Here is a 23,056-nt window from a genome sequence, read left to right as displayed (position 1 = left end):
ATCCCCTCACCACTCTCTGTGAAGAAGAGTCTCCTTCAGCAACATGACTAGGTAACCCATTCCATCCCCTCACCACTCTCTGTGTGAAGAAGAGCCTCCTTCAGCAACATGACTAGGTAACCCATTCCATCCCCTCACCACTCTCTGTGTGAAGAAGTGTCTCCTTCAGCAACATGACTAGGTAACCCATTCCATCCCCTCACCACTCTCTGTGTGAAGAAGAGTCTCCTTCAGCAACATGACTAGGTAACCCATTCCATCCCCTCACCACTCTCTGTGTGAAGAAGAGTCTCCTTCAGCAACATGACTAGGTAACCCATTCCATCCCCTCACCACTCTCTGTGTGAAGAAGAGTCTCCTTCAACAACATGACTAGGTAACCCATTCCATCCCCTCACCACTCTCTGTGTGAAGAAGAGTCTCCTTCAGCAACATGACTAGGTAACCCATTCCATCCCCTCACCACTCTCTGTGTGAAGAAGAGTCTCCTTCAGCAACATGACTAGGTAACCCATTCCATCCCCTCACCACTCTCTGTGTGAAGAAGATTCTCCTTCAGCAACATGACTAGGTAACCCATTCCATCCCCTCACCACTCTCTGTGTGAAGAAGAGTCTCCTTCAGCAACATGACTAGGTAACCCATTCCATCCCCTCACCACTCTCTGTGTGAAGAAGAGTCTCCTTCAGCAACATGACAAGGTAACCCATTCCATCCCCTCACCACTCTCTGTGTGAAGAAGAGTCTCCTTCAGCAACATGACTAGGTAACCCATTCCATCCCCTCACCACTCTCTGTGTGAAGAAGAGTCTGCTTCCCTCGGTCCTGAGTTTATTATTTCTTAAAACGCATGGTGACAGATCAGGAAACAAAATGCGGAACTAGCAGTTTTTTTTATTTTTAGCAAGTGAAAAAGTGTTGAGAACAACGCTGGAAAACAGAATTTTAACAATTCATTTTAAACTGCAGTATTTCTTTTTTTTTTTAACATCTCAGGGAGGCACGTGGCTGAGGTCATTTCTGTCACACGTGGCTTATTGTTTTTCTAAGTTGTACTGTTTGTGTTTTTTCTGCTTCCATAAGTGTCTCCTTGTCTTTTGCAGATACTGCTTTAATTGCGCGCACCGTTGTTGTTTGTTTTGGTGTTGACGGTGTTTCGTTGTGTTCATGTACACTTTTTAAAACCGGACGTTAGCAGTGGTACCATCAACCTTAAATATTACACCCGAGCAATATTACACACACAATCACCTCGCCACCCACGTGTATACAAACAAGGCTGTAGGTGCACACAGCTGTTCGTTTTTGATTGGTACAAATCACCTTAGTTATGACCCACCTCTTGTGCTCTCATTGGTCAAAGAGTGCAGGAAAAACCAATTGCCTTCCAGGAAGGTCCACTCACTGTAAACGCCCTTCAACCAATCCGAAAGCAGGGAAGGCTTGCCGACGAGGAAGTGAAAGATAGTTTGTTTCAGGAAAGTTTCTCTTTCTAAACTCTGACCTGGCTGGTAAAAATCATGGAGCCTAGTTGTGCTCGAGTGGGTTCTTTGTGTCTTTTAATTTTCATCTTCTGCCTGGAGCGGGGGACGGCTTTCGAGCAACCCAGAGACACGGAGTTTACATTTATTCTGCCAGCAGGGAGAGTTGAATGTTTTTACCAAAAAGCCTTGAAGAACAGCACCATTGAAGTGGAGTACCAGGTAAAGCCAGCGGGATGAACCTGGCTCCGTGTGCGTGTGCGTGTGCGTGTGCGTGTGGATTGCGCTGGGCGAAGGTTACTTCACAAAAGCGACCTGTCTGTCGCAGTCGGAGGATGGGGGGGGGGTTGGGTGAAATCGCTGATACTGACACAGAAGCACCGCATCACAGTCGAAAAATTAAAAAGAAAAGAAAATCCTTTCGATTTATTTGAGCGATTGCGAGAATCACCCGGTCAATATTATGCAATGCATGCATTTCGTTTATTTAAATCGAGTGTACAGTAATTGATTATGTTATTATTATTATTAATATTATATATTAGTTTTTTTTGTTTTGTTTGAATATTCTCGCTACGCTCTACTAACTTAGAGAAATGGTTTGCATAGAGTGAACTGTTAATTTCCGGCGTGTGCGGAAGTGAATTCTCCCTGCAGCTTCGTACTGTCTTGTTTTTTGTCTCCAAACGCACCTGGCTGGTTTTATATTATTATTTCACTATCCTGGCTTGAGTCAGGGCAAAGGCTGCGTACCCCGACACGAACTGAGCGTGATGTGGTTCCGCGAGTGCTTGCGCTGCACCGGACAGAGCGCAGTCCACTAGATTTGGTGCTGGACTGTGTCTTTATTGCGATCTTGAGTCCAAACGGGATCTTCCTAATAAGAAATATCACTGTTAGTAATTCATGTGACCTAAATAACCCATAATAAAATACTGGGAATATATAACAAGAATTCTTACGTTCATAAAGTGTGCTGTAAAGTATGTGCAGCAATTCTCCCCAAAGCTTAATCATTTATTTTGTCGTTTTTACAATGCTTTACCAGTCCCACACTGATTAAAACCACAGTCTACATTTAGAAGGAAGGGGGTTACAAACAATTAAATTATTATTTTAAAACTAATGAGCGTTAGTCAACACACCTGGCCTCAGAAAGCAGTGTGGAGTAGTGGTTAGGGCTCTGGACTCTTGACCGGAGGGTTGTGGGTTCAATTCCCAGTGGGGGACACTGCTGTTGTACCCTTGAGCAAGGTACTTTACCTAGATTGCTCCAGTAAAAACCCAACTGTATAAATGGGTAATTGTATGTAAAAATAATGTGATATCTGTATAATGTGAAATAATGTATAATGTGATATCTTGTAACAATTGTAAGTCGCCCTGGATAAGGGCGTCTGCTAAGAAATAAATAATAATAATAATAATAATAATAATAATTACCTGACTGTCTGGTTTAATTGCTTAAGTCGTCTTAATGGTTTGAGAAAAGGGTGGAGTCATTTTAAGGTAAAGGATGTGTCTCTTAACAGAGGTGCACGGTAACTTGGAGAATTTCCTGTGTACACCTTATAAACTAAACACAGAAAAAGAGCCTTCTATTCTGCAGACTGAGCCTCCACCCTGAAGTTTCATTGAGATTAGAGTGGAGCTGCAACCCTGGAGGATGTTACGCAGTTAAAGTGCTGTAAGAGTGTTTGTTTGCCAGGCGTTCGCATTACTGTTCAGGAATAGGCTCAGCAGAATTAAAAGCACTGTATATGTTTTGCTGCTGTATATTTATTCAGCAAACAAGGTGCAGAACGGATTTACACGTTCTAGAATGTTCTTTTATTAAAGCTTACAGCATGTTGATTAAAACAAAAAAGCAGATTCTGACACTTAGGTTTAATAAATAAATAATGGTGACGTGCTTTCTTGTTGGTGTTTGGGTCTTCGAATCACATTAGTGTGATCGCACACCGAGGAATCGCATGAGATTGCGTTGATAGCTGAAATGCTTTGCCCTTTTGAACCCCGATTTGAGCTGCAGGCCACGCCCCGCTCCCCTCTCTCATCACAACTCCACCTACCTGCACAGGAATTGCTTGTGTAACTTAGAGAAGCTCCCCAGGGCTGAGCTCTGTAATTCACAATCTCCCTGTCCTGTTCCACTGAAACACTCAGCCTGCCACTGGTCTGCACCCTACAGAGAGGTTTAGTAGAATTCAGATCTTCAGGTCTGTTCAGTTGAGCATGTCTGATACAGTACAAGATCTGTGCATCTTATTTCCATCCCTCTGCTGTACAGAAGAGTTTCTCTCCTTTCCTTAATAGTTCATTTCACGGGGTGTCTGAGATATATTTTTGTACTGGGATATGGTACAATTATTCATAATAATAATAATAATAATATTTATTCCTTAGCAGAATACTTACCATTGTTACAAGATATCACATTATTTTTTACATACAATTACCCATTTATACAGTTGGGTTTTTACTGGAGCAATCTGGGTAAAGTACCTTGCTCAAGGGTACAGCAGCAGTGTCCCCCACCTGGGATTGAACCCACGACCCTCCGGTCAAGAGTCCAGAGCCCTAACCACTACTCCACACTGCTGTACTAATGAAACCAATTTTAAAATCTAAGAATATTTCTAGACGTGTCGTAGGTTTTTGAAGTGCTGTATTCACACCAGTGTTCACCACACTTGTATTCGTTGATTGTTTGATTATTTCCGGGTTGGTGCATTATTAAATGTCGGTGGTCTTGTGAAGGCGGTGCAGTGGGCACGGTGTGTTTCACGGCGCTCATGCTTGCTTGTTTTTGCCCAGGTGATCGCCGGCGCTGGCATGGATGTCGATTTCACAATCTCTCACCCTGAGGGGTTCCGGCTGGTCTCGGACTTCAGGAAATCCGACGGGATTCACACGTGAGTCGGGCTGAGAAAGAGGAGGGTGTGCAGATACAGGAGCAAGCATTCCTGGGCACGTGGAGCCCTTGTGCTGTAGTTTGCAACAGGATAGATAAAGTTAACCCAAGACACTACTTCAAAATGAACACAGAGAGGAGGAGAAGAAGAGGAGGGCATGCATGGAAGCTGAGAAGAGTTTAGAGCAGAAGTTAGAAAGGCGTGTTTTACACAGAGAGTACCAAATGCATGGAATAAACGACCAGGTGAAGCAGCGGGATCTAAAACACTGGGGACATTTAAATAAAGACGAGATCCTGTGCTTTTAAATGAGTTCCCCCCCCCCCCCCCCCCCCCAGTATCTTAATGGTGTGTTAACAAGGGAAGAGCCTTGAGGGCCTTTTCTCGTTCCCAAACTTCTCTTATGTTCCTAAGATTGGTTGCGTATTTGTATATTTCATTTCAAGAAACATCATTGTTTGGGGTCAGCGTTTTGTGGACGTGGATTCAGGACGCTTCATTCTTACAGAGGGTTGAACGTATCCAAGCAGTACATGTGTTTGCTGTAGAGCCAATTCAGTGGAGCCTGTAGCTCCAGACTGATCTTCTGAAGGTTTCAACCTGATGCTAAGAGATTTGTAGCATTACCTAGCCTTTTTAATGTATTCAGGTCCCACCAAACTGTGTGTTATATTATAGACCCCGATATTGATGTGATAGAGCCATCTGAAACGTCTTTGTGACAAATGAATCACAGAGACAGTTTGAATACCAGCAGCCCTTTGGCTACGCACCGCCACTCAGGTTTCTATGCATTTACAGAGATGAAATGTCTCGGATAAAATGAACTGGAAAGAGTGTGTGTGCGTGTGTGTGTGGGTGTGTCAGTGTGTGTGGGTGCGTGCGCGTGGGTCAGTGTGTGTGTGTGTGGGTGTGTGCGCGTGGGTCAGTGTGTGTGGGTGTGTGCGCGTGGGTCAGTGTGTGTGTGTGTGTCTGTGGGTGGGTCAGCGTGTGTGTGTGTGTGTGTGTGTTTACGTTTATTCCCCCAGATGACCTCGTACACTTTGTGAATATTCAGCACTCCTTTTCATAACTGGCTGTTCATGCTAGCTTGTCTTCTCCCTTCACATAAAGGTGTCCATTGATCCTATTCGATAACAAACACGCCCACATGCCCACACTGCAGAGGGACCAGCAGGTAGTCAGTGCAGCTCCTCTGTCCAGTAGGACTGCCTTGCTAATTCTACTTGGTATTATTTAACACAAGCTAGTGAGAGAACTGGAATCTCCAGGGGTTGGCGGTTTGTTATATTTTCCTATGTATATATCATGTATATATACTCATGCACTATTAGATGGGTTTCTGCAATGTTGAGTGCAGCAGCATTCAATGGGAGTCTTTTCACTGCTCCAAACAGTGACGATTCTTAATAAAAGCATCAGTGAAATTGTTCAAAGGCTTTTACAAGCAAGCTTCTTTAGGGAGTAGCTTTTCAATTCAATGGCTGACGTTTCCATTAGAAGTCTTTATCCATGTCTTCATTCGCTGGTTGGAGATGGACTGCGGGTACTATTCAGGGGTGTGGCCTCCCCCCTTCTGATTTGATACAGTGTGAATGATCGCATGAAGAGAGGTGGGTGTGTCCTGATTATGCACCAATGGGACAGGGAGTTTGCAGAGGTGGGAGGGGCTAGTTCATCACGAAGGCAGGAACGGAAAAGAGGGAAAAAGAAGTAGAACTGAAAACTTTTGAAAGGCATCTCGTCAAAACGTTTCTCTTTGAAAGTTTCTTTTCTTAGTGTTTCTAAATTCAGACCTCTGTGTTTGTGAGCAGGTTACTCTTGCGAGATGACTTGTTACTGTAAGTACATTCATGTGTAAGTAATTGAGGAGGGGGCTGTGTTCTTATCCTGTGATGTGAAGATGGTGAGGAAGTAAGCCTTGTTATGGTGGATTCTGAATGTAGAATACTTGTGTTTTACAATTGGTATGAATACATACTCTCCCTATCGCATTACATTTCTGTCTTAAACAAAGTCTTGTTATGCATCGTGCAGGCAGCCCTTGTCGACCGTCTCTAGTATCGTGATACATTTCATATCGTGACATGAATCATGACGCTGGCGTATCGTTACACCCCTAGTTAACTTCCCCAGTGTGTTAAACTTTCAACCTGCTAAATCATAAAGAGTTAGGATACCTACAAAATCTAACACCCCTCCTTTTAATACATTCTACTCCATTGATATAGCCTTGGGTAAGAAGCCATCCTGTTATACTGGCCTGACCAGCTTGAACCAGCACAGCAGCCTCTGAGTAATCCAGTTTAAACCTGCTGGAATTCACTGGAAGGCAGGGCTGTACACCAGACACTTTCTCTAGGTCTCTGCAAACTCTGTTTAGTTTTTATACCTCTTTCGAAGACAGAGTTCTAAGGCAGATGTTCTTCAGAACTGTGCAGGGATGTTCTGTCCGAGAGAATGCTGTTCAGTTCCAGTGTTGATCCTCAGCCTGCGTGTTGAAAACTATTCGCGCTGTGCTGTTTGGAAAGTTTGTGTAGTCAGCTGTAGGGCACTGCATGTACGTCAAATAAGATCTATTCGGAAACCACGTGTCAATCCATTGTATTTAGGTTTAGGGGATTAATTACCACTGGTTGGGAACGATGGAGGTTTTACAGCATGGGGTTTTCCGAGGGTTGGAGCCAATTCTTCGTTTTCAATTCCAGCACATCACTGATCAAAATTGCAATCGGCAGCATTCTGTTAAAATGAGCCTCACACAGGGGCAGCACATGACTTCAACTGAAGTCCCTGTTTCTTAGTCAATTAAAAATCGGCTTCAATGAAAGCAGCTGAACAATCGCCACAGTTATTTCTAAAATAAATAACATGCTTTCTACTGCAGGGGTGAAAATAAGACTCCTATTGCACAGCACAGGGATCTCCAACCCTGGTCCTGGAGAGCTACTGGGTCTGCTGGATTTTGTTTCAACCGAGCTCTCGGTTACATAATTGCTCCAATTATTGGCTTAATTAGTCAAGATGAACAGGTGTTCCAGATCTATAGCCATTGATGATGGAAATCCTGCAGGATCGGAGCTCTCCAGGACCAGGGTTGGAGATCCTATGTTCTTATAAGGACCAGGGGTCAGAAATGGAGATTAGATAAAGGGGCATTCAGAACAGAAAATAGGAGGCACTTTTTTACACAGAGAATTGTGAGGGTCTGGAACCAACTCCCCTGTAATGTTGTTGAAGCTGACACCCTGGGATCCTTCAAGAAGCTGCTTGATGAGATTCTGGGATCAATAAGCTACTAACAACCAAACGAGCAAGATGGGCTGAATGGCCTCCTCTCGTTTGTAAACTTTCTTATGTTCTTATCCCTGGCCTTGCAGCTTCACCCATTCCATGTTTTACTACAAGCTTGATTAGCCCCAGTGTGTGCAGGTATAACAAGCTCAGGTGTGTCTTACTAAACTCATAGTAAAACCAGGAATGGATCGAACTTCCTTTGAAGGGATTGGGATGGGGGCGGTGGAATTGATTTTTAAAAAGGAATTTTAACTTGTTGCATCCTAGTTCATGTTGTATTTTAGTAGTGTGATTTACATTTACTGTAAACCACGCTGTATATAAATACGAATCTTGCATTGTAACCCTGTACTGCCCTTGTAAGTCAACCTTGGAGAAAGGCATCAGCCAAATAGATAATATGAATTGGAATTTGACTCCCGTCCTGGTTTTTCCGTGCAGGATCGAGACGATGGCCGATGGAGACTACGAGATCTGCTTCGACAACTCGTTCAGCAGGATGTCTGAGAAGATGGTGTTCTTCGAGGTCATCACGGAGGGCTTACTGCAGGACACGGCAGTGGAGGACTGGGCTCAGGTGGTGCAGCCAGACGAGCTGGTGGACTTCAAACTGGACGACATCAGGGTAACCCTCGCGGGCTCTTCTGTTGCGTGACACCATCACAGCAAAGAAACCAGAACCACCCTAAATAAAACAGAGCTTGAAAACCGTGCGTCCGGCAATCCCGCTTAGTCCTAGATCAGCTATTTATTTATAGTTTAGCTTCCCGTGCACTTTTTTTTATTAAAAGGGTCCAGTATGTAGCAGCTGTCCAAAAAAAACCATTTCACGATTTCCAAACACAGCGGCGGCCAACGCGTTTTGCCCCCCCCCCTCTTGTGTTTCAGGACTCGATGGATGGCGTGCGTCGGAGGTTGGAGAGGAGCATGCAGATGCAGACGATGCTGAGAGCCTTCGAGGCGCGGGACCGTAACCTGCAAGAGGACAACCTGTTCCGCGTCACCTTCTGGTCCTCCCTCAACATGCTGGTGATGATGGTGGTGGCCCTCGTGCAGGTCTACCTGCTCCGCAGCCTCTTCAATGACAAGAGGAAGGTTCGCACGTAGAGAGAGTGGAGCCGAGCCCTGCGCTGTGAGCTGGACCCTAGTGACCGTCCACGCGCACTGCGTTCTCCTATCGGAACCCTGAGCAGGGGGGTTCCGCACAACGCAATCATTCCATACAGCTCTGACCAAAAGTGTTGCACCACCATCCTAGAATGAACTCAAGTCGAATGAAACCTGCTGAAATAACATTACCTTAACATATTGTAATTGCACACGGCTTTGTAGTTTTCCCATGTAAACACTGACCATTGGAAAATGCAACATTTTGAAAGCTCACATGAAATAACTTCTGTTAAGGCTTTTTTTTTTTTTGCAATATCATTGAGATGACATGATGTTCTAGAAAATTACGTCCGTATTTCTTTTTTTTGTTTGTTATGTTAATTAGATCTCCGTCCTAAAATTCTAGGTGGTGCAAAACTTTTGGCCATAGCTGTATGGAATTATTTTCTTAGTTACGATCCTAACTTGGATTTCAAAACTGCATTTTTTAGACCAACACAGTGAAGTAACTGCAGCAGAAACGTTTTAAGATCTGACTAGGAAACAGAAAACAGCATCTGTGTGGAATACAGTTACCATGAAGGAGGGAGTTAGCCTGTGATGAATGTGCAGACCCTTTTATTAATACGATTTCATCATTTAAATGATGGGACCTGGCGCTGCTCGCAATTACAGGGTTTGATCCCAACCAGCAATAGCAAATTTCACAGCCGGTCTGAAAGAGATGCAGCTAACCAATGATGGGGAAACAGTTTCCTGTTTTTAAAGTGGATTTAGTAACAGAGGTACAGGGCTGTGTGCAGGGAGGAGGGCGTCTAGGAGACAGTGAGCCGATGGTGTGCCTTCGTTGCAGTTCGTATGAACATTCAAGAATCTGCTAATACATGGTGCTGTGATGCAAAACATTTCACCATGTTGGGGCTCTTGTGGAGCATTGCAGCCATTCAAAATCCTTTTGAATTTACAGCGGGTCAGAACAGTGGGGTTATGTTGAGATCACCTGATAAACGATCACAGGATCTCAACACAACACGTTTTCATGTTCTCCTCGGCGAGCAGGCGCTCGTATTTTTAATCCTGGTTCAGTTGAACATCTCTGTTGGTGAAGTTTGCAGGTCTTCCCTGGTTTTTGTCTGAAGATTAAGAAAATAGTTTCTATTGAATTGTGAAATGTCTTCACAGAGGATTGGTTCTTTTATTTTTTTTAACTTGTAGTTTTGTGGAGGGAGGTGTAGATTAAGGCCAGTATTTGTACTGTGAAAATACCTGAATCATATTTTGGCATGCTTTATATTATCACACATGCTCAGTAGAGTCGTGGGTTGCTTGAAGAGATTTTGTAATAAATTCCGTTCCTGTTCCTGTAGCTGTGCACCTCATTTGTAGAATCAGCACACACCTCTTGGTGGGATCAGGCTGTCCCTCTATAAGCTTGTGTGCGTTTCCTACACCCGGAAGAGATCTGTCTCCTTGTCTGCAGTCTAAACCGCAGAATGAAAGCACAGCACCGAGGCAGGTCACTGAAGGAGGAAGGGTAGCTCCTTACACACAAGCTCCTTAAAAAGTTGCAGAGTTCAAGCCGCTTCTAAAACATTACGGCTGACTTGAAATCTGCAACTGTTTAAGAGCTGAAAACAATTAAAAAGGTCTAATTAAGCAAATGATCAGTTCATTTAAGGGTCTAGTTAAGTAATTGAGAGCTCAGTTGGAATGAAAACCAGCAGACACAGGAGGTCCCCAGGATCAGGGTTCAAACACACTGGCTTTGTAGTAAATGTGTTACGTTTGTCTGCACAAGGAATCAATCCTTCTAGGATTGATTCTTTAAAATCTGGAAACAAATCTGCAGGGTTTATTCCAAACTGGAGGGAGCTCGGAGGAATCTGTGTGTCTAAATCTGTGATCTTGAAATCATTCCAGCTGGGTTAACGTGCAGATCACAGAGGGTTTGTGAAGCGACTCTTCACGTAGCTCTGGCGTCCAATCGGATTGTGCGGAGAAGAGGCAACTGACTCGCTGCTTATTGATTCGACGCTTTCAGTGATCAAAACGAAGAGGAACAAAAATGACTGTTAGTTTTTTTTTTTTTAATACTGTGTGCTGTTTAAAACTTATTTGTTAACTGAGTGAAAACAAGAGCTTCCAAATCGATCCAGTTTCTTTAAAACCTGCTCAAACTCGTCAGGATTTAAAAAAACAAAAAACACGTCCCTGAAACATGACAAGTTAGCTGGCACAGTTTTTATACATCCAAATGCATTGCTCATCAAATACACTGGATCCGACTTGATTCATTTGAAAACAGTGCCGACTTGTATCCCTACAGCTGAAACATTTTTGTGTGTGTGTTTGTTTTATTTTCTTGTGAGGGTTGGAATGGTGATCAGAGATTTACTTTTCTATAAAATCATTTTAAAAGTTTAATGTTTTTGTGTGTTTTTAAATAACAGGTGTATTTCATATTTTATAGTGTTTCGTTTCTACTGCCCTCTAGCGGAAAGACGGGGTAGTTCATTCGTTTGACTGGTAGATTTAAAATGCAGTTGCATCACGATACTGTAACCCTGCAGAAGAGTCGCGCTGTGACTGTCCTGTGTGTACAGACTACACCACGTGGAAAGTCTAGTCAGGAAATAAACACACACAGTCTTTCAATAATGACAGGAGATTCTTAAATGCGGCATTCTGGCTGCCGTGGTCTATTTTGTGTTTGTCCAACCTTGTGTGTACTTTTTAAGACCCAAATAAAATGTTTTGCTGGTGTAAAGCTGACCTGTTTGCCTTTCTGTGTGACCGTGCGCAGTTTGCATGAACTCACCAAGTACCAAATTCATTCGTCATAAAAGCAGCTGAAGGGCTATAGTTGCAGAATTAACAGTTACAATTAGACTTAACTTACAGGGACATTTTTTTTCAATAACCTGTTCAAAATGCTCCAACAGATGACAAAAGTGTCCCGTCCTCAAATGAAGAGAATGGGTTCAACCTAGAGCCTTGGTGATGCAGCGCGCACAGATACAGAGGGTCCTCATCATCACGTGATATTATCACGATCGTTTTATTAACTGCAATCTGAAGCGTTTCTGGAAGGCTTGGAGTGTGTGTGATAAAAGATTGGTGCAAAGCCGAGGCAGTTATCGTGTGCATGTGTGTGACAGACAGACAGACAGACAGACAGACGCGAGTCACGTATTCTTTATGAACAATATCAATAATATAGTGGATTAGCATTAAATAGGACGTGAATAACACATGGTTTACAACCTTTCAAAAAAAGAAAAAATCAAAGTCTTTTAACAGGTTAAGAATTTATTGCAAATTTTAAGATTATAATTCCATTTGTTGTTACAGGTTTGTATTTAAATTAGAAGGGGGGGAGGGACACACAAAAAGAAAACGGGTGAATGGCACCCCAAAGGATAAAGATAGCTTCTTTATAACTCTGACAGAATAATGAGTTCCGTGACGCGTGTATCGATGACAAACCCCCTGTTATTATTATTATTTATTTCTTAGCAGACGCCCTTATCCAGGGCGACTTACAATTGTTACAAGATATCACATTATACATTATACAGATATCACATTATTTTACATACAATTCCCCATTTATACAGTTGGGTTTTTACTGGAGCAATCTAGGTAAAGTACCTTGCTCAAGGGTACAACAGCAGTGTCCCCCACTGGGGATTGAACCCACAACCCTCCGGTCAAGAGTCCAGAGCCCTAACCACTACTCCACACTGCTGCCCTAAGATTTCAGGAATGCCCCTCCCCTCCTATCACTATCAGAATCTACAGAGGGAAAAGCATTTAAGAATATTTCTGTATTTAAAAGGATTATTTTGACATTCAAAAGGAATTGAATGCCTGTTGTTTTTTTTTAAAGAGAGCTATAGTATTATTTTACTGTTGTATTGAAAACCATGCCATTCTAATATCAAAGAATCTCCCTTTGAAGCAATCACTAAATAAAAATAATCCAGTTTGAATCTAAAAGGAATCCAGAAATCTCCCAAAGAAAAAAACCTGAAAAAAAGAATTCTGCATTATTCCTCGTGGGTTAGCGCACAGAAGAGCTGCGCAGTGATTCTATATTTCCTCATTCGTTCAGGATTTGTGCTTCAAAAGAAGACTGGCTTTTAATTGAAGGCTCTTCTAAGGATTGCTCAGTAAACACAGGTTTCCAGTTCAGCATTCATTTAGCCGTGGACTATAGAGCCTGTGCTGTGAGGCGCATTACACGATCTCCATGCGTCAATATATATTGCCGTTATATACTCCCACAAACACAGTGCTGTAGTGCTTTAGAGTAGACATCTACATTTTACAAATTATGTAGATCTATAGATTTTTAAAAAAAACACAAACGTTTAGGATACGTTTGAAGTTCACTTCTTTCCCTTTGAAGCAGGTATTCGGACTCCCGCACAGTCCAGCATCCAAAACTCCTGCTGCTGTTGTGCTAACGTCTTATTAATGAGCAGCTTGGAAGTTCACCACAGCAGTGAAGCGCCCTGCGTCGAGGTAACGCCTCTTTGTTACAGTACATGAGGCTACTAGGCACCTACAGAGCTGACTGAGTTCATAAATAACAAACAGTGTTAAATAATGCGCCCTGTTTTGAAGGTGTATTTTCAGAGAGCACTTGAGCACCACGCCGTACAAAACAAGCCTGAAGCGATTCTTGTTTTGAGTAGTTTTGTGCCAGCTCTTTAGCATTAGAGTTTGTTCCTCTCTTAAAATTAGGATTCAAAATAGCGCCCAGGGAGTGGCATTTTGAATAGTTACAAGATAGCAAGATTTAAACATGAAAATACATGCAAGTGTTTCTTTTCAAACGTGCGCGTTTGAGTCCTTTATCACACCTGGAAGTGCTGGACGGGTCAGAAAGCGGGTTCAGACGCCGACGATCTCTCTCAGGTACCCGCATCAGGCATTCGGGTGCAATGCAAGGAAGACAAAGAGGGCTTAAAACTAAGTTAACAGCTGGCGTGGCTTTCCTTGGATTCAGTGTCTGCTTAGCAACGCAGCTTAATCAGGTACAGAGCGACTCACAGTGTCATTAGATTTGAATGAATGCACGACATATCTACACACGCACGCACATACACATAACATTATTATTACAGAAGTTTTTTGGTTTTTTTTTTTGCTTTACGGTTTCCATATATTTATGGCTGAGAGGAAACCCTCGTTATTGACGAAGGTGTCTGATTCTTGTTTTCAAGTCATTGGATAAATGCCGCAGTCTCCCGTGAACAGGAATCAGACATACGAACGGAAGAAACGTTTTGGAGCCAGAAATAGGGTTACCATATGGCTCCAGATTAACCGGACGCTTCGAGACAGACCGGGATTTCAAAATTCCCCCTAAATTGAAAGTAATTCACGTATAAATGAGCTCCACCTTTGCTGAGATTAATCCTGCTGTGATGGAATTGCTTGGGCGCAGCAAACAATTCACACCGATCAGCTGCTTCTGATCAGATCTTAATGAACGAATCGCTAATTTATCGATAGAGCAACGAGATGATGATGCGATTGTATTTGCAGAATAATATGGGCGATTGAATTTTAACAAACAGAAAAAAATAGCGACTGGCTGCAATTCATTCTTAGTTTAATACAATTATTTGACGCGCATGCAGGTATTTAAGCACCATTCTTAATTGTAGCTAAGGATGGTTCATTTACACCTTCATTTATTTCAATTTAGGGGCAAGTTTGAAATCCCGTTCTGTCTCACAGCGTCCGGTTAATCTGGAGCCACATGGTAACCTTACAGAAGAGACTGTTCGGCCCGTCACGGCTTTTCCCTTCTTAAAACACCATGCACCACGACTAGCAGGGTCTAATAGCAGACCGCCTCGCTGGTTTGAAATGTTCCCAGTGTTTCAGATACCTCGCCGGGTAGACTGTTTCTATCATGCATTTATAACTCTATGTAAAAACAATTCTGAGCTTGCTTTGGTTTCATTAATGCTTCGTTCTGCGCCTTGTGATAATTTTGAAGTACCGGCTCAGTTTAACTTTATACCATTTAGGATGTTAAGAAACTTCACTCAAACCCAAGCTGCACAGTTTTGTGCACATTTGACAGCGAGCTAGGACAACAGAACGAACCTCCGTGCGGTTCTGTCTTCAAACGCGGTGCGGTTTACGAATCACCCTGGAAATGAGAGGAGCGTTTGAGTAACCCATTGCTTTGTGTTTACAAGACAAACGCGTTGGAAAGTCCAGCTTCGAGTTAGACAAATAGGGACAGCTTCTGTCTGAGAGGAACGAACAAGAGATCCCGATTTTAATGTCCAAAACCAAAAAAGAAAATTGACTGACGTATTAAAAAAAAAACTAAAATAGTTATTTAAAACGGCAATTCATCTTTCATGTTCTGTTTCATTATGCTACACGCGGACGAAGCCTCATTATTGCTATTTGCTTAATATGGGATACGGTGAAAACAATGTTTGGTTCTGAATTTATTACAAACACGCAAAATTATCATAATTACAACTTTGAGTTTAAAACCAGCAGGTGCATGTTTTATACAATACGTCTACAGAAGGACAAAATGAAGCTGAATTCTTTGGTCAAAGGTATTTTCCCCCCATGGAAAAAAAAGACTACTTGCACCTTAATCAGTTGCATTTCCTCTAGTCAGTCTCTCCTATTTCAAAAGCATTGGGTTTACACGATTATATTAAGAACAGAAATGAAATACGTCACTCCTCCCCACCTCAACTCCGGATTCTAAGTATTTAAAGCTGAACTCTCTTTGTAGTTTTGTTGTTCCATACATTTAGCTCACTGTCCTGCCGCACAGACATCGGACTGGGGTCTATAGAAGACAGGACGTTCGCCTACAAGTGAACTGAAATAAAATACTTCTAATGAAAGCGGTTTCAATCTCAGTGCGCGTTTTACAATGCTTGCCTCTCCTTTACTGCGGGAAACTTTTATAAAGGCTGTATACTGCCCGGTGGTAAAACAAACAGGAGGTTGCAGTATATTTGACAATATTTTTTGGCATCTCATTTTAATTTAACACCCTAAAGCGGCATTTGTTTTTACATCAGTAGGCATTAGCTTGCAGGTATGCCCAAGTTCTGGGCCAGACACAAAGGTGTGCGAATCTCCTTTGTAGAGTAATCAATCAATCAATCAATCAATCAATCAATCAATCAATCAATCTCTCTCTCTCTCTCTCTCTCTCTGGGAGTGGGAGTGGGAGTGGGAGTGGGGGGTGCTGCAGTGTTGGCTCTCAGTAGTGGTTGGGTCTGCCTCGATTGGTAGGTGTTGGTCGTCTGTATGAATACAAAAATAAGAAGAAAAACAAAAACACATTCATTTATCACATATTATTATTATTATTATTATTATTATTATTATTATTATTATTATTATTATTATTATACCAGGAATCAACCATTCATTCATAGGTGAACATTGGGGTTACTGACTGCATGGTATGTGAGTGTACAGCCACCCGATCTGATCAGTCAATTCAATGGGATGTTATCAAGCAAAGATCATCCCACAGGAATGGGCCAGTAGGTATCTATTGCATCCCAACAGGTAGGACGTCGGATGTAGCAGCCGCTAGAGGGCGCTAAAGAAGCAGTGTTGAAATAATACTACAATCACTCGAATAGTAACACAGTTAGGTTTAGGGATTGAGATTAGTTTTAGGGGTAGGCATTAGGTTTAGGGGTAGGGGGCAGATTTAGGGGGTTAGTAGGCTAGTAGGTCCCTACTGGCCCATTCATATGGGATGATTTTTGCGTGAATGTCCGATTTAATCGACTGATCTCAATCAGATTGTAGTTTTCCATAGACTTCACAAAAAACTGACACACAAAAAATGAAAATGACATTTCAAAATGTAACATGAAATACTGTTAATGACGTCTCAATCCTAACATTCTAGGTGATGCAACACTTTTGGCCACAGCTGTACGTGTGTGTATTTAAAGTTACACTCTCTGTAAAGATGTACTGAAATGTGATGTAGGTGTAACATACAGACAGCGTCCATACAGCCCACCCAAGTCCCATCACAATTGAATGAGTTCTTTAGTTACATTGTGGTATACACAGGTCTCTACACAAACTGGTCAGCGAACAAGGTCTGCTTTATGGACAGAGGCTCTTCCTCTCAATCCATCGTCTTCAAAATGTTAACATTTGCGAATTGTTATATAGATAGATAGATAGATAAAGAAAAAAGAGAAAAGGATATTTCAGGTACTTAAAAAGGTAGAATAATTGATTACAAATCAATTATCAGGACGTTTCGGACTACAAGTCCTTCATCGGCTGAAAACAAGATAATTGATTTGTAATCAATTATTCTACCTTTTTAAGTACCTGAAATAGCCTTTTCTCTTTTTTCTTATTGATCATTTTGGTACACAACAGTTTTCCTTTTTCTCAAAATCTCTCTCTCTCTCTCTCTCTATATATATATATCTAATGGAAAAACAAAACTGGGAAGAGTCCTTCCTTTTAACAGCTAGACTTTCTCAAACCCTGTGTGTGTGTGTGTGTGTGTGTGAGATTGCTGTGTGTAATAATGCACACACGCATGCGTTGTTCAGCTGCGGTTGAAGCCCTGTGTTTCAAGACCACTCAAGTCTCCCGTGCATCGGTTAGTGATGATCATCACCTGAAATTGTGCTTTCTGATTTCACACACGTCCCACAACTTCAGTTTTACTGACTCCGTTTGTCTCCATTCCTGTGGAACACATGCCACCCAGTGGCTTAAAGCTGTAACTGCACCACAAGGGAGGTAACAGAGCGGGACCCGCGGATTCTGAAGCAATCTACAGCCACATTTATAAAACAAGCAGCGGTTATGAAACTGACGCCATTGCGGCTCAACATAGAGCCAGCGCTGTATGACAAACCAACAGGCAGCGGGATCCAAAATGGCGAGCGCTGGTAGGCAGTTTCATATCCGCTCTACTACGAAAGCGCTGAGCCCAAGGGAGGACTCGACCACAATCCAACACCAAGCGCCATGCCATCCATCCATCCATCCATCCATCCATCCATCTCCAGTTCTGTGCAGCAATATTTTGACCGGTTTCAAACATTTAAAATGAACCATCATTTTTTTCACGAATCTTTACGAGGTAATTAATTCATTCATTCATTCATTAAATAGCCTATATAATTTGTAATATTTACAAATTCAAAAAGTAAAATGCTTTTACTATAATATATATTTTTGTCTTGCGGTGATAAATTATAAAAGACTTCAAATTTCATTTGTTTCTTCAACTGTCCCCCTTACCTTGCTATGCCGTTTGCAATCACTGCAACGCCACGTTCAGTTTTGTTTTGCTAATCTTCTGTTCGGCTCTCTTCAGTTCTGATTCATTTTGCTTGCAATACACTAGCCGGGCACTAGATGGCGCTGGCGCTCACTGATATAAACGCGATTCTGAGGAGCTTATGCTACACACGGCAACTAGACCTGCATCATAGCTCCAGTCAGAAGCAAAACAGACTTATAAAAGACATTGCGATGAGAAATATAATGGATGAAAACATCATAACAATAATTTCAACAGGAACAACGTGCTTTTGTCTTCATAACGGGTGACGTTGCCACTGTGAAGTGTTACCAAATAATGCTGCTGCTGACTGTGATGTCCGAGAATCGCACAGAGATCGGAGGGAGACACACTGAAGGGAAAGGAGAAGCAAAAAAAAAGGAGAGACACCGTCCACCACAGAGACATTCCCTTTTATTATAGATGCTTTTATTAATAGCTACAGAGGCACTTACAGTTTATTCAAACAGAGACACCTGTGAAGGATTTCAAATCAAAATACACACAGTGAGGAAACAGAACGAGGGAGGGAGGGAGAGAAGGAGGGGGTCATCTCAATACTCTACACATTGTGAGAGGACGCGGGGGGGGGGGGGGGGGGGGGGGGGCGATCTTGCCACAGAAACAATACCTAGAGGAAGGGGGGAGCTAGTTTTTTTTTTTTAAAGACATCTCCATGGTCAATGAACAGCAAGGCCAGTCCTCAGAGCGTTTGTGAACAGAACACAAGGCAAGGCTGTGCTTTCCACCCCCATTAGGTTTGCATTGCTCTGTAGAAACTGGGCTTTGGGGGAGAACTAGGGGTGGGTCAAGTTTTTAAACCTTTCAACATTTTGTCCAAGCGGGTCAACCATTGTGAAAAACACGCAGGTCAAACGCAGGCGTCACCCTTGCATAGCAGTGAGCGAACAGACCAATTCATTTCGCATCTAGTATTTCTCCACTGTCTGAGGAACATATTTTTATATTAAAGAGATCTTCTCATTTCTGATTGATTCAAATTTAAACGTGTTTCCTAGACGTTTAGAATTTAGGGTTGCACAATTTAAAAGCAGAATTTATTTATTTATTTATAAAGATGATTTTTTGTAAAGATGATTCATCTTTTTCAAGTAGTCAAGATTTCAGATCACTTTGTCAGTACTTGGGATACTTTTCCGGATCTCCCGATGTTCCGTTTTGGAATTCGCTGTGGCAAGATGCTTCCCCCAGTCCCCTGTAATACAATCCATTTCCAGATCTGTATGCTGTTCATGACTCATTTACTCCAAAAAGAAAACACCCCAGTTAAAAATAATCAAAAGAGTCTCAAAGTACTTTTAATAAATACCAGGCTTTAAAAACAGAACACACTGAATTAGTCCCCCCCCCACCCCCACCCCACCCCCCTTTATTTTAAATGTTTCTCCCTCTTAAAAAATCTCTTTCAAAAGCAGCCTTGTGCCTGAGCGATTGCTACAGATACCGAATTTGATTACTGCACATCTAGTGGGTATTTGGGATCAACATTTTTTTTTAAAAATGCCCTTAACTCAAAGTAGTCATTCTCAATTGAATAAATGTCAAGCAAAAATACTTATTACAGGTATATTTATTGCATAAAAAGCAGCCCTTGATAATCTGTAGGTGTTATTTCTGCCCAAAAGTTAAAAATCAACAATAAGGCTTTAGAAACTTAAAAAAAAAACGCAATAGCCAGAGAGAATGTTATTTCGAGTCATACTTTAGGGGGCGCTGTGTCGCAAGTCTTTTGCATAGCAGGTTCGACCTGGACACAAACAAACAACCTGTACGTCACCCATTTCAGAAACACGAAAGGAAATTCAATGACAGGAGTTTCGTTAAGAAGTCTTTCAGCATTTCTACACCCAGCGCTGTCGGGTGTGTAATATTTACGGGTGCAAATCATCCAGATCAAGTTGTCCTTCGCCATGAAGCGCTTGCAATTCCACGTGGATGATGATGTCATCCCAAGAGCGGCCACACTGAGCACCTAGACAGGTTGTGACATGCAGACAGCGTCCCCCTGTGTCGCAAGGCAGCAATAACACTCTCTCACTGCTGAATGTTCAAGTTTTCTGCTCTGGTAAGTACTGTACAATTGCAATGTTTTGTGTTTTTTTTGCTTGAGGTAAACTGACTTGAAAAATAAACTCAAAAGCTTTACTTTTACACTGGCTATCCTGAAAGTCAAAAGAAAATACCGGTACTTTTGAAAATATATACACCCGATTACATTGTTATGAAAACAGATACTGCTATGCATGACCGAAATTTGGAGTGCTGTCACATTAAGATCACATTAAGATAAACTAAACATATTATCTCCCCCATTTCTCTACGTTTTAAAAAAAGGGTATATTCCCCAAATAAGTTTATTTTTTTATCTATTTTTAATTATTCATTTAAATCATTTTAATAATAATAATAAAAATGAGCAACGTGCATTAACACGGACACGCACATTTTGTTTTGATTTGATGCATATGTTTATTAATTGAAGTTGGGTTTCAATCTAACTCAATCCAAACTCACTATGTCAAGGCACTGTGTGAAAATAACACATTATTATTCAGGTCCTTTCTGTGTGTTAAGAGCTTGGTGTAGTTTTTAAAGCACATGACCATTAAAAAATATTATTATTATTATTATTATTATTATTATTATTATTATTATTATACAGTATTTTACATTTTTCATCCAGAATAGCACTACTGCAAAGGCTGCTCTGCAAAGACAGCTATATAATTGTTTTTTGGGGCGGGGGTTGCAGTGTGTTCAAAAACTGAGAACGCTTCACATTTGCTGTTCTAAAATTCATATCCTCACTGCAGATGCATTTTGAAAATCCACTTGACCGAAAAATCTCCAGTTCGAAAATGAATTCCCTAAAATCGTGATTTTTTTTCATAAAATCAGATCAGATTCAGATTTACAAAATCGCGATTCTATCATGTGTTGATTTCTGCGATGCTGGCTTCTGTGTATTTATTTAATATTGAATTCCTTAAAGCTAGAAAAAAAAGGAGGAAGAAAATTGTAGAAATGAATATTATAACCTATTTTCAATTGATTAGAAAAAAAAAAACACAGTATCAACAAGAAATGAAGGCTGAAGTCGCTAAAGTGTTTTCATGTTCAATTAACGGTGGGGAGAGCTTCACAGAACTAGACGTTTAGCAGGTTATCAGATTGGGGGTCTTGCTAACGAGGGCTGGCAGACACACGCCTTGGGAGGGCAGCTTTAAATATCCGGGCATGCTGGCTTCCAGCTGGCTTGCCCAATTCAAAAGCTCTGTATTGTTTGTAATGCTGGTCACAGCGTTTCTCATAACTCTCATGTTTGGACAAACACTGCTGGAAACGTGCGTTTGCAACTGGGTTAAAGGCTGCCTTAGTTTTTGTTTGACTGAACAATTCCTGGGTTTTATAAAAAGGCTATCGTCGTTATTTACTGATTTTCACCAAGAATTTGGCCCAGCTCACCAAGCATCATTTCAACCAAGGAAATCCTGACCGATTCAGGTCAATAAGAAAATAGTTTTAACATATTGTTGGGCTGGCTGCTTAACATAACCTAGGAGTGCATTCACAAACCATACCAGCAGGTAAGCTGCTTATTCACCTGGAAAACTTCATTATTTTCCTCCAGTTTTTAATTTTCCCTTTTTTTTTTTTTTAAAGAAACACTGAAAAATTCCCAGGAAATCTGATGTAAAAAAAACAAAAAAAAAAAAACAGAAGGCTTTTTTTTTTTTGCATTTCGGGTTTAAAAATAGATATTTTTTTAAAATGTTTTATTTGTATTGAATTTCCTGGTCTTCTGAAGACATGTATGCAGCTCAAATCTCATTGAACTGTTTATTTTATTTGTTGGAACCCACTTTATAAACAAAACAGCAGTGATTTTAACCAGGAGGTCCCTGAGGCCCTCCTGTCCAGTCATGGTCTGCACAGCTCTGTCTGTCTGTCTGTCTGTCTGCCTGCCTGTCTGTCTGCGGGTCTCCCAGTGTTTAGTCTAGTAAGGAAGATTCTGCCGGCCGGATTATGGTTGGGCGGTTGGGAGCAGCTGGAGGTCTTCGGCTGCAGAGAAATAAGAGAGTGAGAGACTGGGAGTGAACAAAAGTGAGTAGACACAGAGAGAGAGAGACACACACAGGAACACGCAGAGACACACACGCACACAGAGATGAACACATGCACACGCAGTGGAACACACACACACACGCCAAGAGAAATTTGGCCATGCTGTGAATATTTTAGCTTGGGGTGTTACTACACTCAGATTTTCAGAGTAATTCCCTTTTATGAAGTTTTTAATTAAGTATTAATTACACTGAATGAATTTGGAATAATTGCTCTGAACAAGGTGTTCCCTCAGTTGCCCTTGTCTACACAATTGAGCTCCTTAGAAATGTGTCACACCTCCTGCAGTGGATTGTGGGATGTGATGAATCGGTTACTAGTTTGGCAGAACATTTTCATTGTCAATAAAAACACCAGAGCCCAGGGAGAGAGGAAAATTCACCTAAAAATGGGAAGTTAACTATTACTTATTGGGACTGAATTGTATTGTATATGTAAGCTAAAGGCAGCTTTTCATGTTCCAAAACCATCGCATTAATTATGTGTTGCTGCAGCTGTTTAAATAACGGACCTGTCGTTTTTCTTTTCATTGTTAACATCCTGACAACTTTTTACACTTAGGACTTTAAAGTCTGTTTCAAAGCTCAAAAGTTTGTGTGAGAGAGGAAGAACTACTAAAACGAGGGAGAAAGTGATAAAGAATCACCTTTAGTGGATATTCAATCATTTAAAATGCCATTATCCAACCCTCCCGCAGAGCAACTAACCCTAACACATCCTGGCTGTATCCTCAAACCAGCAGACCTTAAACCATCCAATCAGAC

General features: G+C 41.6%; 2 protein-coding genes across 9 annotated transcripts in view; one reads left to right on the top strand and one right to left on the bottom strand.

Annotated features, from left to right (window-relative positions):
• The first annotated feature begins 1,407 nt into the window (after window positions 1-1,407).
• LOC131705026 (transmembrane emp24 domain-containing protein 1-like) lies at window positions 1,408-11,570 on the top strand. Its single transcript, XM_059006980.1, has 4 exons — window positions 1,408-1,703; window positions 4,299-4,396; window positions 8,135-8,318; window positions 8,582-11,570. The coding sequence occupies exons 1-4, from the start codon at window positions 1,521-1,523 to the stop codon at window positions 8,798-8,800; spliced, it is 684 nt and encodes a 227-aa protein (XP_058862963.1). The 5' UTR covers window positions 1,408-1,520; the 3' UTR covers window positions 8,801-11,570.
• Window positions 11,571-12,091: 521 nt separating this feature from the next.
• LOC117409822 (dynamin-2) overlaps window positions 12,092-23,056 on the bottom strand; it is a 66,169-nt gene continuing 55,204 nt past the window's right edge. For 7 of the 8 annotated variants that reach the window (XM_059006977.1, XM_059006972.1, XM_059006970.1 and 4 more), the window contains one exon: window positions 18,541-22,229. In XM_059006977.1, coding sequence (XP_058862960.1) covers window positions 22,160-22,229 — 70 coding nt within the window. In that variant the 3' untranslated portion in view covers window positions 18,541-22,159. Of the gene's footprint in view, window positions 16,111-18,540; window positions 22,230-23,056 lie in introns of those variants that run through there. The other variant, XM_059006974.1, reaches the window with a different exon arrangement.

This window comes from Acipenser ruthenus, chromosome 34 (assembly GCF_902713425.1).
Source record: "Acipenser ruthenus chromosome 34, fAciRut3.2 maternal haplotype, whole genome shotgun sequence".
In the NCBI taxonomy this organism is placed as follows: domain Eukaryota; kingdom Metazoa; phylum Chordata; class Actinopteri; order Acipenseriformes; family Acipenseridae; genus Acipenser; species Acipenser ruthenus.
This window is presented reverse-complemented; position numbering and strand designations above follow the sequence as displayed.

Excerpts from the sequence above, each read along its gene's own strand:
- LOC131705026 (XM_059006980.1), top strand. The coding sequence starts at position 1,521 with ATGGAGCCTAGTTGTGCTCGAGTGGGTTCTTTGTGTCTTTTAATTTTC. Across the intron at positions 1,704-4,298 it reads CCATTGAAGTGGAGTACCAG|GTGATCGCCGGCGCTGGCAT; the intron begins GTAAAGCCAGCG and ends GTTTTTGCCCAG. Across the intron at positions 8,319-8,581 it reads TCAAACTGGACGACATCAGG|GACTCGATGGATGGCGTGCG; the intron begins GTAACCCTCGCG and ends CTTGTGTTTCAG.